General features: G+C 37.5%; 2 protein-coding genes across 2 annotated transcripts; both read right to left on the bottom strand.

Annotated features, from left to right (window-relative positions):
* Positions 1–7,670: 7,670 nt before the first annotated feature.
* Positions 7,671–9,668, bottom strand: MELLADRAFT_116661 (uncharacterized protein; the record flags this gene model as incomplete). Its single annotated transcript, XM_007410612.1, has 4 exons — positions 7,671–8,890; positions 8,994–9,103; positions 9,211–9,278; positions 9,394–9,668. 4 exons carry the CDS (start codon positions 9,575–9,577, stop codon positions 8,398–8,400), a joined length of 855 nt encoding a protein of 284 aa, XP_007410674.1.
* A 6,235-nt stretch (positions 9,669–15,903) lies between these two features.
* Positions 15,904–16,163, bottom strand: MELLADRAFT_77949 (uncharacterized protein; the record flags this gene model as incomplete). The annotated part of the gene is made up of 2 exons (XM_007410611.1): positions 15,904–16,062; positions 16,109–16,163. Coding segments are annotated over 2 exons (162 nt in total), but the record flags the coding sequence as incomplete, so codon positions are not given.
* Between the last annotated feature and the right edge of the window lie 314 nt (positions 16,164–16,477).

The raw sequence follows: 16,477 nt of genomic DNA, 5'->3' as shown, positions 1-16,477 counted from the left end.
GGTTTTAATACCAATATGTACCAGTCGGTTTATAAGAAAGATTACCAGCAAAAATAAACGATCGACCATACCCATTCCAAAGAAGAGATGAATCAGAAGTAAGTCATCTTTAACTTGAAATTCATGTTTTTTTCAATTTTGGATTGATTCATCATAATTTCTTCTTTGGGTATTTCCTTTTTAGACCTTATTGACAAGTGGATCTTCAAAAGATTGGGTGAAAATCTCGACCTACACCAAAAGATTGGAATTTTATACCTCAACATAAAAGTAATTCCTATGAAGAAGGAAATGGATAAAGTACACAACCAAATTCATCAGTCAAATCACTTTGTTTTCAATGTTTATTTTGTTTTCTTGAAGAGTTTGAGTTTTTTTGCAATTTAAATTGGTTTTCACATTTTCATGATGATCATTTTGTTTGATCAAGAGTGTTATGAATTTCTTTCAAGATTGGTATTCAAGTAAAGCGCGAAAGCAGGTTTCTTCTTTTGCACACCATTCTTTCATTCAACTTATTTTAATCTTACATCAACTCTGAATTTCTTCAGATCATTATGAAGATTTTCAAAGTAAAGCCAGAAAAATGATGTGATTAATCCAAGGTTTTTATCCTGTGTTTTTCTTTGTTATTCCGGTGTGTTCTTTTTGAACCAGAATCAATAAAACAGATAGGAATTGATATAATAACAATAAAAAGATAGACAAGAGAAAGAGAAAAGTTACAACCATAATATGTATGCATGAAGAATCTGTCAGTAAATTAAAATCAAAGGATTTTGATTCAACAAATAAGAGTTCTTTGAAATGAATGAAGAAAGAACGAAGAAGACAAAAGAGAATTTCAAAGATGTCTTCGATTATTACTACCCAAATTAAATTTCTTTGAATTGAGGATTCTTGACGAGTAGCATAAGCTTAATCCGAAATATCATCAGCTAATCGATGAGACGAATGAATCCGATCCCAATCCCCTAAATGATGATCATCGTCTGATTTGTTTTGTTTGACAACATTGCATCTCATGTCGTCAACCCCAGAGAGGAAGTCCCGCTTGATCTACATGGTCAAAAAAAGAAGACAAAATCAAAATCAAAGTCAAAGAAAAGAAAAAGAAAAAAGGTCAAAAATCAACATGAAATAGATGTGATAGAAAGTTGATAGGATGACATACGTGTGATCGATGAAGCGATTAGTTTGAGGCGTCAGGGAAAATGTTGAGGAGGTGGGTGTTGAATGCCCATCGCAGATGAGTAAACGTTCGGTGAGGGGTTGCCAATAGCAGTGCTCAGCAGGCCGCGTCAGCCAGCTGATCTGAATGCATCTGTCTGTCACAGTCCACTGCACCGGCTGCGGGGACTGCGGCGCTGAAAAATATTTTTTCTTTGGGCCAGGGGTGCCATTCATTTTAGAAAAGGTAATAATGCAAACGAGTGCGAAATTTGGTTGAGTTAAGTAACTTTTTACTTAATGTTGTGTTTGTTACCGCACGTGACCAAATTAACAACCGCAAACGAGTGCGGATGCTCTTATGCATTAGATACTGTGATGGGACACAAATGAGTAGACACCCCACCCAAACAGAGCACACATATAGAAGATAGAACAGACCCGCAAACCAGTCAAAACCACACACATTTGTATTGGACCTTAACTGGCTTGAGTAAAGTGTGCAAACTATCTCCAGAGGCAAGTCTTTGATTAGATTTTGCCTCTCTTTTTCTACCTAGAACTGGTAGAATGATTCTTTTCTGTAATTGTGAGTGCCCTAATAGGTTCAGGAATACCAAATTCATCATAATAATCGATATAGATACGCTATGGGCAAAGCAGTATACCTAGAAAGGGTGTAGGTATGTTATGACTAGGTGGGTTCCAATCAGAAGGCAGTTATCTACTTCAATTTTATGAGGTAATATAATATTCACCAAAAAAGGCTCAGTATACTGCCAAGGCTTGGTTTATCTGAATCTCCTCACTTTTTATATGTGACCAACTGAAGTCACCCATTAAGAAGAGTCACAACATGCACTTCTTGCATCCCGGAAAGATAACAAACTGGCAAGGTCTATGCAAACCAGGAAAATGAACTGGCTGGAAACTATATAGACCACCCATGTCATGAAGGATATGAACTGAGGAGTCCTTGGTTGGATTGTCCCAAGGGAAAGAGAATTGATAGAATCAATATAAAGACTCCAGAGCTTGAAGAATTCTCCATAATGCATCTGGGGGCTCCCTTCATTTCTAGGTTGTAATTTAAGGACTCCTTACAGTTGCTTCAGCCTAGTATCAACCACAGCCTGGCCCTGTACTCAGCCCCAGGACCCAAATTTTTGGCTCTCCAGTATTAGTAATACCAAATCCATTCTTGGTGACATTTTTGTGCTTGATTGGATTGGACACTCAACTTATGTCCTAAAGTACTTAATCTAAGTAACCAAGTGCTGAATATTGAGCTCATAGTTAGCCTAATTTTGGGCTTCTAGTCTTACAGACCCAAATATGTGGGTTGGCTCCAGTGTGGTTCTGAGTGAAACAAGAAAAAAAAAGAAAAAAAATAGTTGGTAAGATTGAATTTGACTTGGCCGGGTCATTTTGTATAAGATTTTGCAATCCAATTGCATTTTTACAAACTGGTTGTGGTTCAGACCAGACTGGTGCAACTATAGGTGCTTGCCTCCAAGGGGATGATGAGAGGAATGCTTCCACCTTTCTTCACTGATGGGAGATTCTGTTGTTGACTTTCAAGAATCAAGGAAATTTTATTCATCAACCACAATGATTTTTGTTCAAGACTATATAAGTTTCTCAAAAATGACACTTATCATTCAAATATCAATCCAGATTTGATTTTTTTGAATTCAATTGAGATCTTATTGGTGAAATTCTACATCTTTTGTCTTGTGGATCTTCAAATATATTGGAAATCACTTGAATTTTGATCAATTTCCAAAATACCACTTCACATCTAGAATTCTTCTCAATATTGGTTAGCCCTAAAGGAATCCAGATATCTTCTAATGGATCAGGGAACTGATCTGTGGAGGTGAAAACTGTAAGGAAACAATAATGCCACAAGTCAATGAAACATCTGTGAGCTACAAGCTTCTTTTAGGCTAGGAAAGTACTAAAGATTGAAGTTTTAATAATGAACCAAGTTTATTAGGCATGTGAGAGCCTTATCTAAAGTTCTAATACAGCAAGGGTAATGTTTTTCCCATGTAATGTAAACATTATACATTATCCCCAAGTGGGAATGAGAAAATGATTAAGAGTATAGTTTGTCATAAAGGCATCTATCACTGTACACCTGATCCATAACATCCACACTACATATGTGAGGCAGGCTTAGTAAATAGGTGACTATCATGTACATACAGGTCTGCTCAGTTGTCTGCTCATCTGATCATTTAAATCACATGTGATACATCATGTAACTTTTTTCATGGTTACAAAAATGCCCCAAAAGGTATATACCTCCATATAATTTTGCAGCCATTTGTCAGGAACAGAAAGGGTGTTACAGGAAGTATGGTTGATTAAATTGCACCAAACCTCTGAGTCAGTGTATGTAGTCAATCTTTGGAATACCTTTGTCAAGCTGAAAAAAGTTACAACATGTATTGCATATGGTTTGATTACCAGATGAGAAGATAACTAAGCAAACCTGTATGTACATGATAGCCACTCATTCACTCAGCCCGCTGCACATATGTAGTGTGGGTGTTACAGCTCAACTGTGCAGTTATGGATCTTTTTATGACAAAGTACCATCTTAATCATTGTGCCATTCCCACTTGGGGATAATAAGGGTACTCAAAGTTGAAAGGTAGATTCTGCCTTTTTCAAAACCTAGAATACTAGTTTTTTTTGGCGGGGAAAAAAACTGATATGTAGCCCTCACTTTGAGGCCCCCGTGCTTATAATTCTCATCTGTCATTGACTTCACTTCAAAAACCCCTTTTCATCTTCATATGCTTACCTTCAACTCAAGATGATAGCAACTGCTGCAGCCATCTATCCTCTTGGTTCTGTCCCTCAGTCATGCCTTCACAACTCAAGATGTGATTCAGTATAAAAACCATGCAACCAATCCTCAAATTCATCATCAGATACTGAAGATCCAACAATACAACAGCTCAGACTCCAACTCTCCTAATATCACCTTGACCAGGCTGTCCTCCAATCAGCGGTAGATCCAAATCTTTGGATAGATCACAACAGGCTTAGATGAGACTGATGGGACTGAGAGTGATACCTTTTCAGGTTCAAGGTGTCAGAGATTTAATGATATCTGCTTTGGATTGTCAAATAGGTCCTTTTATCATTTTACCTCAGAGATCATGGGTCGGAGTAGATCAAATTATTTCAATACCTTTTGAATTTGAAATACAACCTCAATAGTTTTGTTAATATCAGTCACCAGTGATATCAGTTGGTCAAAAAGTGAAACTGCCTTTCATCTGATTTGAATTGATTGATTCAAATCAGTGGGTTCACTCATTGAATAAGTTGATTCCATTCAATTGGCGAGTGAATAATTGGTCGATTCACTCACCGGTTGATTCTTTTTCATCATTCTGTGAGGTTGAAGTGTGTGCCAGCGCTGGAGAACCCAAATCTCACTTTTCCCGGCAGTGCCTAGTTTTTGTATCTAGGTATTCAAAAAAGGTAGAATCACCTTTCAAATTTGAGTACCATAAATGTATGCTGTTTACAGTGATGGCAAGAAATGATTGCATTCATGGGAAAATGATTGAGCGAAAATTGTTTCTGAAATTGAGGGCTGAGTTTTGGCCCAAATTCTCAAAAGAAATCTGTAGAGAAGCTCTCTGTCTTGAAACATTTTTTGATGTTTCTTGAAGCATTTTACTCAGCATGAACACAGCATGCAATTTCTGATGCAATGTCTGGTTTTGAAAGCTCACATGAGTTCAAAAAATCAAGAAAGACCAGGACAGATCAAGAATGCCCTTTGTAATGTGTGGGATTTTTTTCTGGTTTTGTTGGTGCCTTTGTCAGATGCAAGGTATAACATCAAAGGTTGCTCTCTGTTTGCCTCATAAATTGCAAGTGCATTTTGGGTCACCAATGTGTCAAATATAGACAGCTTGTCTCTCAAACATGTCCAGATAATGTCACACCCTTTTTTGTGTTACAACTTGTTTTGGGTGGGCTTGAAGCCTGGTTTTTAACAACTGTCAGCCCCAATCACTAAACCAGAGTACCAAGGGGCAACATATCATAATATAAAACCTCAAAAATAGTGATCATAAATCAAGGCTCAGCTTCAAGAGTCAATTTAAGTACAGTTTAGCACATGTACTATGTTCAAAACTCATGTAAAAGAGTCTCTACAAACACTACTTCTATGTGCACAAAAACTACATATATATCACAGGTGTAACATGTACATAACAAGTGAAATATACTTACAAGCCAATGGCAAATGTGTTACTGTAATTGACTTAACCTTTGAGCCAAAATTGGTGTGCACTTGTAGTCCAAAGATTTTCAAAGTTCAGACTATATCAACCCTGAAAATCTAACCATTTGGACAATCATTACATTATCATGTAACAACTACAAAACTTGCTTTTATTCATATAAGTTCTGGCCAGTCTTCTTTAACTGGCTCAAATCCCTTGCAACATTAGGAATTCTACATAAGACCTCAATGCTAAAGCCTCACATGCATACTAATATTGAACAAAATTGAAGGATATTCAAAAGGACTCCACAATAAGATAAGACATGATCAGCTTCAGATGGGGTATCTCAAACCTTTCTTCAGTGTACAGTTGCCTCTGCAAGAACCAATACATGTCAAAACCAATAATCATGCAAAACCAATACTTTTTTGAGCAAATAAATCTTCATTTTTAGTGAATTTTGCTCTGAGAAAACAGATACTCGGTGAAAACCAATAGCTTTGGACCCAATTTTTTGGGTATCGGTTTTCACAGAGGTGACTGTATATGTGGAGTTCCATTAATTTGACTGTTCACACTTCTCTGCTATGTAAATTTTCTTGTTATGTTTATTCATTTCACAATTATTTTTCATCCATTAATACCTTAGTTATGAGATCATGAGTCATGTAACTTAAAATATATTTTAAGGCTCATGACATGTGTTGAGGGGGGTGGAGGCCACTGGTCTATTGGACAGGGTAGGCTGTCTGCAAGGTAGAGAGTAGTCAAAGAAGATTTTTGAATAGAGAGAAATGTGTGTGGATGGTTTTTTGCTGAAGGAATCAAGTGCAATGATGATCAAGGTTTCTGCCTTGTCTTTCTTTGGTAAAAAGACTTTGTATCACCACAATCCTGGTACTGTGTCATGTATGTACTGGGGCCTCTTGCCCTGATTCCTTGGTTGCTTCTGAGATTGATGGAACTCACAGGTGCTGTTGTGCCTTTGGGCACCTGTATCACTCATCTTGTTTGTGAGATTTCCAAGGGCCTGTTTAATTGCTGTTGCTCTTGCGGGTGTACACTTTGCAAGTGTCTACTTGGGCATGCACAGGTTGACAATGTCTGCCTCACATGTTGTTCAAGAGCCTGGGCTGTTTGGTAGCCCAAACTCAAACTTCATGAATCCTGAGGATCATGATAAACCCTGTGTGAAATTCATGGTAGCATTTTGGTGTGCACAAATAAAGAGATTTGAAAAAACAAACAAAGGTTTATATGGTTTTGTTAAAGTTTAGTGACAATCTCAGTGACAGCACCCCTTTATTGACCTTGCTTTCTGAGCACCTGGACAAAGGGAATGGGTCTTTAAATGCAAAGACCTCTTCAAAGCATCTATCATCCCTCTATGAATTATTTTTGGTATGTGCACATCAATGTTCTACCAGGAAATTTACACAGTGAAAGGGGATAATTTGTAAATAGAATAATTTCTCATCCTATAAACATTGATCTAATACTGATCAACAGATCCTTAAGATTGTGACCATCAATCACACTCATTCTGATCCAAGATGTCAGTAATTCAAGCAGAGCAACAAGCTCTCAAAGACAACTAACTTGTCTTGGCAGCCTAATCTGGTGCTACTCAATACTACACCTCCTATCCTCAACATAGACCATAAACTGTATAGAACAACCCTGTGCTCTCTGGACAACAATGGCTGAACAGGCTTTTGGAATTAAATAATCCATGTTAGATTTACAATTAACTGGGCAATAAGCCTGAGATCTTCCTTGAATTGGTAGATGCTTCAAATAGCAGAGGGCTACCAAAGTTAAGTTATTGGCTGTAGGCAGCTCAACCTACCAGAATCAAGAAGAACAGCCAACTTACAAGGTTGACCAATTTGACTGGAAGACCTGCAGGGCGTATGGTTCACTTTTTTTTGGAAAAGTGTGTACCAACCAGCCCAACACCCAGATGTATGTTGAAGCATATGTATGAGCATTTGACTGGGTCAACCTACAAGCTTGATGTCAACCAAATGGGCCCTAAACTTTTGGGTTTATACTTTGGCCTCTCAGCCCTTCAAAATTAATACATCTTTGAAATAAAAAAAAATGACATGAGTTTGTGATTTTTTAAGCAGAGCACCTCTGAAGTTTATAAATAAAATTAACAGGTTTAAGGACAGTTTAATATTTTGGAGATTTTTTGGCTTGAACCTCATCACAATTGTAATTACATCACTTCTAGTTTAAACATAAGTATTTATAATATCAAATCAATTATTTTTTCAACTTGAATAATTGTAAAGATTGATACATAATCATTTCTTGATTTTCATTATAAGTTAAAAAAAATTCATCAATTCTAATTACAGTAGGCATAAAAATATGTATCAATACCTTGCACAAAACCAAAACAATTCATGTGATACAACAACAAATGATGCATATATATATATTTGAAGAGATCAAATTTCAAAGATGAATCAAAATAAAATTCTACCAACTTTTCTAGAAAAAAAGGAAGAAAAGATATCATTTTATGAATGAGCATGTTTTTTTATCCTTTTTAAAAAGATCAATCAAGATTGTAAGACAAATTACTTTTCTTATTTTGATTTTAAAAGAAAAACAATTGTCAATCAATCAATCAATCAATCAATCAACCAATCAATCCATCAATCCATCAAAAAGAAAAATGAACATTGAAAGAATTAATTGAATGAGATATATCATGATGAGGGGAAAAAATAAATTAAGGAAAGAAAAAACTTTTACAAAAGAAAAAGTATCAAATCCTTTTTCACTCCATCTCATTCATTAAAACAAACAAACAAAAAGAAAACAAAAGAAACGAAAAACAAAAAACCATAGATATCTAAAACAAGATACAAAAGGCAAAAAAGTAACTAATGCATGATGAATAACGATCAAAAAAAAGGAAGAGGAATAAAGAAGCAAAAGCCAATGTTCATCTTCTAACAGTAGACCATTCCCCAAGACCATCAGATTCGGTTGAAGAACTAACCGAAAGTTCAGTAGGAGAAGACCCAAGATGAGTAATAGACGAATTCCGATCTTCATCATCATTAGAAACGACTTCATCGACCAAAAGATCAGGTGTAGATTCTCTAGACCTCATCTGCCCCACCGACTTTAACTTTTCATCCACTTCTTCTGTTCCTTCTCGATCCCCCAAACTAACTTTCTTCAGTGTCCGAGTCCCATTCGAATTAGGTAACCTTCTTCTTTCCCATTCGTTTCGATAGCTTTCGTAACCATCAATAAATGGTATCGAGACTTTAGACGAAAATAATAATTCTCCTCTCGGATTCATTAAAGCTGGAACTAGATTCCCATTGGGTTCTTTGGGTGAAACAAACATCTTTAAAGGTGAACTGGTAGGTGGTGTATTTAAAAACATATTAAACGGTCTTAAGGCTCGATTGGTTTGTGGAATAAACCTATCAAATCAATCAGCAAAGAAAAACAAACATAGGTTAGCTTTCTTTGTTCGATTCAAACTGGTTTGAAAATGGTTTTTTGAAAAAACGAATTGAACTCAACTTATATGCATAAGCTATTTGATCTGTGTACATTCCAGTTGCAAAGAAAAGGATAAGAGTAGTAATAGCCACTAAAAGAAGTCCAACATAAGAATAATGAAAGACTTTATACTGTGAATCAAAAGGAAAACGAAAAGAAAAATCAAGTTAGACTTCATTAACTTTTATTGGAATCTATCAAACCCTCATCGAAAAAAAAGTAGAAGAAAAAGACTTACGGGTGAAACAGCTACAAACGATTTGTAAGCCAAAAGAAAAGTCACAATGATGAGTGAAAAGAGAAAAGCTAAAGTTTCAAAAAAAGGAGAGACAAGACAAATCGAATCAATTCATCATTTCCCCCAAAAAAAGATTACAAGACGAATCATTTAATCATGTGAAATCGAAACTCGAAAGCAAACCTTCATATTTGATCCTTTGACGTTGTAATCTTTCTGAATTTTGTTTCAAACGTTCTTCAAAAATAAGTAAATCTTTAAACGTTTCTTTATTTGCAGGAGGAGGTAAGAATGGTGATTGATTTGATTGAGATTGAGATCTATTTGAATTGGATCGTGGAAGTGATGTTCTTCTAGAAGAAGTCATGATCGTTTATAATGTTTGGTGTTTCTTCTTTTTGAAAGAGGTTTTCGAAAATCAAGTTTGATGGTGATGTTGAATTTTAATTAATTTGATGAGATTCGGATGATAAGGATAAAATGATAATTGAATTTAATTTGATTTCATTTTTATAACAAAGAGATCAAATGAATAATTAAATTTAAGAATCACTAGAAAGCCGTTAACTTGGCTGAGGCTTAAAGCTGACTCCTGAGTCCTGAATTGGTTGTGGCTCAGCGATCGATAAAGTTGATTGATATCTTCACTTCAGTTGTTATAGAAATTTCATATTTCATTCAAATCTAATCTCAATACAGCCATCATGAATGCTCCTGTTTATTAAACTTAGCAAAAGTCCCGCGCTCGCTCATCACTCGGGGTCTCCTACGATCCGGCTGAATCACCCCTTGGTCCCGGGGCCGTCCCAATTTCGTGGGTTTAAATTTTGAATATTTCTTTTTGTTCTACCTTCTCCAAATCCTCAAGAAATCTATTCATCTTTTTTCTCTATCATCAACTAATCAACCAAAGAAACCCCTCGTAACCCTCCTGAGGCCCTCAAAGCGCCTCTTCGGCACCGATCCCGACAACACACCTCCACGTCCAAACAATTCAAACTCAAACCGAGTCCAAACAAATTCGGAGACCATCATAGAGGTCCTATCCAATCTAGCCTCGAATAAACCAGCATCAAACAACACACTACTCAAGAGCGTACTCATGATGGTGGTGGTGTTTATGCAAACCATCAAGGAGCTCCGATAAGAGATTTGTAGCCTCAAAGCCAATCATTCCAAAGAAGCCACATACATGCCACCAACGATCAAACATCTCTTAGCAGCTAAACCTCAGGCTTGGAACACTCAAAACCCCAGGATACACCAATGACCGGACCCTCAATCTGCACCGAAACCGTCCAAAAAGTATGATGATATCAATGAATTCAAAGTAGCAACTATCATCATCCACAGAGCCCCTGAGAAAGCACCCTTCAAAGGGATGTCAAATTTGGAAATTGTAACACGTCAACATGGCTCTCATCTTGATAAATGCAAAAATTGCTGACCAAGCCAACAAAATTTGTGGATCCATCATTCTCAATTCAGGTAACATCATCACAAAGATGGACAACAGACAAATTAAAACTTGGCTACTCAAAAACAAATATCAATAGACCAAACTTGCCCACAAAGATTTCAAATCAAACCAAACTAGATACCCTGTCCTTTTCAATCTCAGACCAGCCACAATCATTGTATAGTGTATGGAGGCAAATCTTTGTCAATTTCAAAGCAAGGTCCAAAATGATTGCTAGACCACAAAACTTTTGTGGTCACCTGCCAATCAAAGTTCTGGAATGCTCTCGCCAAAAGGATTCCATGCATCTTTTTTTTCAAAACAGTAAATTCATACCAAGCTGTCAACTTTTTCAACTTTTTTCTTCAAGTTTTGGAAGGCTCTCATTGAAATAAATCCCTGCATATAGTTTTGGAGAAAAATCATGATTTCTTGTTCTTTTCTAAAGAATTGATCTTCTTTTGTCAGCTCTGAGCCCTGTGTACAGGACCACGGACTAACAAACACACATGTAAATACATGTAATACATAGGTAAATAATATGTAAATATATGAAACTTGTTTAAAACCATAAGCATTACAACTCATGGCTCAGTTTCAAGAGTCAGTTAAGTAACAAGACTTACTATGACTTAACCTCATAGTAAACCTAACCCAGACCTAGCTCAAAAGAAAAGCAAACCTAAGCGCCAACCACAAGTTGACGCCTAGGTCTGGAATATATAAACTCCTTATCTTCCCACTCTGGAAGAAGAACAACTTATTATCATACCACAACTCCTCATCACATCTTACTTGATTCTTTACCAAGAATATTGAGTATAGTGATTTAGTTGTATCTTGATTATCATAGTTCAACTTCTTATTCAGGTTATTGTAAAACCTCAAGTGGTGTTCTGAGCTGGTGGGATCAATAGCTAACAGAACAAGCTTGGAATTTACAAAGGGTTCCTCTTTAAAAGAGTCTAAAGTACCCCGCGGCACCTCTGAATCCTCAGAATCTAAAGTACTGCAGGCTCCAGAGTTGTAAGATCCTTAGAGGGATTACTCAGCCACCCCACTGGCATCAAATCCTCTCCTTGGAGGTCAACCAACTGCAGTCTTCACTTGGGTGTACCAGTGAAGACTTCTTCCTAGTCCTTTACACACTTCTTTTTAGTGAAGAGTCAGCCAGAAAGTAGCTGACCCCTCACATCTTTGGTAATTGTATCTTATCTATATGAATTACAAGATAGCGCCAGAGGAGAATCCACAGGGTAATTAAAGGGTGTTGGAGCAACAGGCCAAACAAATAATGGGGACAGCAACGCAGGTAAAACCCAAAAGACAATAATAAAGGTAGGATGAAGCAAAGCTGAAGGTATTGGGATGTGCTAATTGATGTTGTTGCGGACAGTAAAAATACGAATGGGATAGATGCGGAAAGACAGGGAGCATTAGTGGCTGTTTAAATAAGGACAACCTGATTGAATCAAAAGTGGTGATGCGCCCGGGGAAAAAAGCACAGCATTGAAAGCACTAAATATCAGGGTAACAAAGAGAACCATTTTGTAAGGAAATTGAAAATGAGAAGAACAAACACACAACCAAGCAAAGATTAACAATAGCAATACCAAAAAACGCAAGTAAGACAAATAAGCAGAAGAAAAGCCCGTAATTGTAAGAGACGACCATTCAGAAAAGCAGGTGGATGAGAGTGACAACTATTGGTATGGCGACAAACTAACAACAAAAACACATGGGTGTAGGGAGGAAATCAAAAAGCAAGATGAAAAACAAAAAGAAAAGAGAGAATACATTGTGAGGTGAAAACAAACCAGGAAAAGAGGAGGGAGCGACGGTACTGAATGGTACTTCATGCGAGTCGATTTGACGTATTTATGTTTTAGATTGTCATAGAAAGTTGAGGGAAAGCACAACTTGCAGCCCTAAAAGCTTCTTGACTTGGGACAGTATAAACTGAGCTTGAGTTGAATGATCAGCAAACCATCCTGATGAAAAACCCAGAATCCAACTTGATTGAAGGTTCTGAGATTTGAGCTGATAAGGCCAAAAGGGCAAATCATCAAATATTTACTTGATCCTAAATTGCCAAGGTCTTGCCTTCATGCACTATAGAACACACTCATTTCCTGGAAAGACTTAGCAAACATAATGATTTGCCCAACAAGGCAATACATTTAATCAGATGACTTAGAAACCCCAAAGATATGGAGAAAAAACATGGCACATTTCTATTACAGTTATTGTTATCTTTTTCACCAATCAACACATCCTTTATTCATAATGCCTACTTCATCCACTCCTACAACTCAGTTATCTTCCCAACTTCTTTGCATGGCTCATGCGTCAGCCAACGCTAGTGGTCCCTTCAGTCCAGTTTCTACTCCCTCCAGCCTTGACCCTTCTGATTCTGTCTCTGAAGCTGTCTCCAATACCACTACCACTGCACACTTGTCATGGGTGTGGCAGTATTTTATCAAGCAAGAAAGCAAAGGCCTCCTCAAGAAGATCTGCAAAGCCAATCAAGGATTTTTTGACAGTGTTACCCTTGGCAAAGAGGATCCTGACACCCCCATTGTGATCTTCAACAAGACCCTAGCAATCAACCAAACTGGCAGCACAAAGTCTATGATTAAACACCTCTCCATAAAGCCACCTGTCAACACCAATCAGCAAACAATGGCAGTATTTCCTCAACAACAGAAGGCTCACCAAGGTCAGTTTCTTTCACTCAGTTCATTCAAATTGTTGTGTAAACACTCACTGACTTTTGTTTCCATAGGTCAAATGTTTTAATTGAGAAAAACCTGAAGGATGTTCTGATCTGCTAGATAGTCAACCAAGAGCTTCCCATCTCATCATTTGATGCTCCAGAGTTTCAAGATCTCCTGACTATGACTAACCCTGCTACACCTTCAATCCTATCAAACCAAACCTCTATATCCAAAGGAATCTTGTCCAATTATCAATTGATCTGTGGTGCTTTCACTAATGTTCTATTATCAGTTCAACATCTCAGTATCACTTGTAATGGATATACATCTCCACACAACATCACAATCGGAAGTAAACTGGCTTGACCAATCACAGATCATCTGCTGCATCACAGTCCCAAACCAAAACCCAAAAAGTTTGCTATTTTTGCACTAATATAATTTAAGTCATCCTACATAAGATCAAACAAGTTTCCAAACCTGCACTATTGTAAAAAACCCTTGTCTGTTTTTCTCTTATGATTTTCCCAAAACTCATTCAACTTGCTACCCCTAATTCTTGTTAAAGGAATCCAAAATTCATAAAATTCAAACAAAGTTTTATCAATTTAAGATTTCTTTTCCAAGTTCAAAGCTATAAAATTGTTTAACCTGAGTTCCCCTACCTAATCACACCAAATTTTTTTCCAAAGCACATTTCTGTATAATAAAACATTTGATGTACTTCATTTCAATGACCACAAATAATCTGGAATCTTTCACCTGGAAACATAAAAACACAAACTTCTCCTCCCTGAAAAATATCTTGGGGAAGAATTCCCTGCCCCCCCCAATCCTATGTATAACATGAAATGCAAAGATCAAGTACCATAATCTTTCAAAAATAAAAACCAAGACCAACTCAATCCAATTCAAACACCTTTTATCTTCAACACAAAAATACAAAAAAAAACTGATTTTCACACAATCTATGTTTTTAATGAGATGTGTGAAAATGTTATGTAATAAGAAAAACTCATTAAAAAATCAAAACAAAAAGTAGCATGATCGAAAAAGGAAAATCTTTTCTTTGTAAAAAAAAACCATTCAATTAATTGAAAATCAATGTGTGTCAACTTAATTTAAAAGAAATCTACTATACTACAAAAAAAAAGAGAAAATTACACAAACCAAATTTTACTTTTTTGAAATCATTGATGTTTACCCAAAAAAAATGATTTTGATATATACTATATATATATATTGAACAAGATGGGAATGAAAAGTTCAGGATCTTGTGATAAAAGATGATCAAAGCCTAAAAAGAAATCAAATAGATATATTACAACAATGATGTAGATGATGATGTGGATGAAAAGAAAATCGATTTAAGGATGATCTTGGGATGCGTTGAGTGAGTGAGTGAGTGAGATTAGTAAGATTCTCAAAACTTAGCTCAGACAGGATCTATTGGACTAGATTCTATAAGACAAGCCGGCGAATTAGGTGAAATTGAAGAAGCTAGACTTGTACCATGAGATTGACCAAGCGAAGCACTGGTTGTGGTCGATATCACAGAGGTAGCAGTCGGTTTAAAGGAACTCACCTGGATTTTCAAAGGTCAAACAAATGTAATGCCTTGCATCAGTATCATCACCATCACCCTAATGCTTGACAGAACTTGGACAAAGAGAAAGCCGATCTCCAGATATCACTACTCACAGCAAGCAACGTAGCCAATTCCTTAGTCGCTTTGGTCAGTTCCCCTAAGCCTTCTCGTATAGCTTTTGATAAAGGGTATTCATTCATGGTAGTCCGAGCCAGATTAGCAGTTTGGATGACAGCCTATGAAAGAGATCAACAAAATCCTTTGAGCTCAAAACACATACGAAATGCGCTTCAGAGTAAAAGATAACTAAAGGACAGTTTACCTTAACAAATGCTGTAGCGTCTTCATAGACCCTCCTGCTTTCCTGACCTTTGAGCCAATTGACTTTTGAGCCAGAAGAGTCGATAGATTCATCATCAGTTTGATCTGTGGAATCCCTTTTTTCTTTCGGACTTTGAGTTTCCAGGCCAGGTTGACAAGCCCAAAACTGTGCCAAACTAAGCCTTAGACGTTTGATGATCTCAATATCAAGTTCACAAAGCTCTTTCAATTCAATGGCCTTATTCTGCCTCACATGACCTATCTCACCATGTCGTCGATCTCGTTTCGGTGAAGAATCTGTCTCTCCATCTCCGGGATCAGCCACTCCACTTCGAGAATCCATGGCACTTGTAGCTTGTCCTAGATTCTCTAACATCATGCTCGAAACAGATACAGCAATATCGATGGTTGCTTCCGTCATATCGAGAAAGTCTTGATCTGTTCTTGAAAGCGACATGCCCGCCAGATTGGGTGATTTGGAAAAAGTCGAATGATCGGCAAAATCACGACTAGAGAAAGCTGTCGAAGAGTTGGTGGATTGAGATAGAGTAACACCAGAGTGATGCGAGTCAAAGGTCGTTGATCCAGTTTGATTTTTAACCTCAGACTGTTGAGAAGGTATCATTTCTTCCATCATGTATCCTCGTTCCTCGCTCTGTTGGGGGAAGACTATCCCTGAATCGCTTTGCGTAGATACCAATGATTTCTGGCGGATCAAAGGAGATGAAGTCATGAGCGGAGAAGCCAGACGATTCTCTTCTGTGTCCCTCTCCCCTATAGTGACCAGAGGCAACCCGAGGGCAGTGGGTGTCCCATTTACACGACTGCTACCACTACGCTCTCTAAGATTGCGACCATTGGTGATGATAGGATCAAGTAAAAAATGCAGCCCCGAAGACTCGGTTCTGTATCGACTAGAATCTGATGGCGAACAAGCGGAGAGGGAAGTGGCATGGGTAGGTGTTTGATTGGTAGCGGTCGGGGTAGCTGGGAAGTTGCTTGATAATCCTGCGGAAGCCGGTGGAAGAATTGCACCTAGTTGCACATCCTCAACACTGAAAGATCCCGCATGGCGGCGACCTTTCTGCCGATTGGTACCAGCTGTGGAGAGGGATGAGGACACGGCAGGAGATCTGGTGAGGCCGGTAGACAAGTTTGGAGCATTGGCCGAAGACGGGACCA

The sequence above is a fragment of the Melampsora larici-populina genome (assembly GCF_000204055.1).
Source record: "Melampsora larici-populina 98AG31 unplaced genomic scaffold MELLAscaffold_21, whole genome shotgun sequence".
NCBI classification, from domain to species: domain Eukaryota; kingdom Fungi; phylum Basidiomycota; class Pucciniomycetes; order Pucciniales; family Melampsoraceae; genus Melampsora; species Melampsora laricis-populina.
This window is presented reverse-complemented; position numbering and strand designations above follow the sequence as displayed.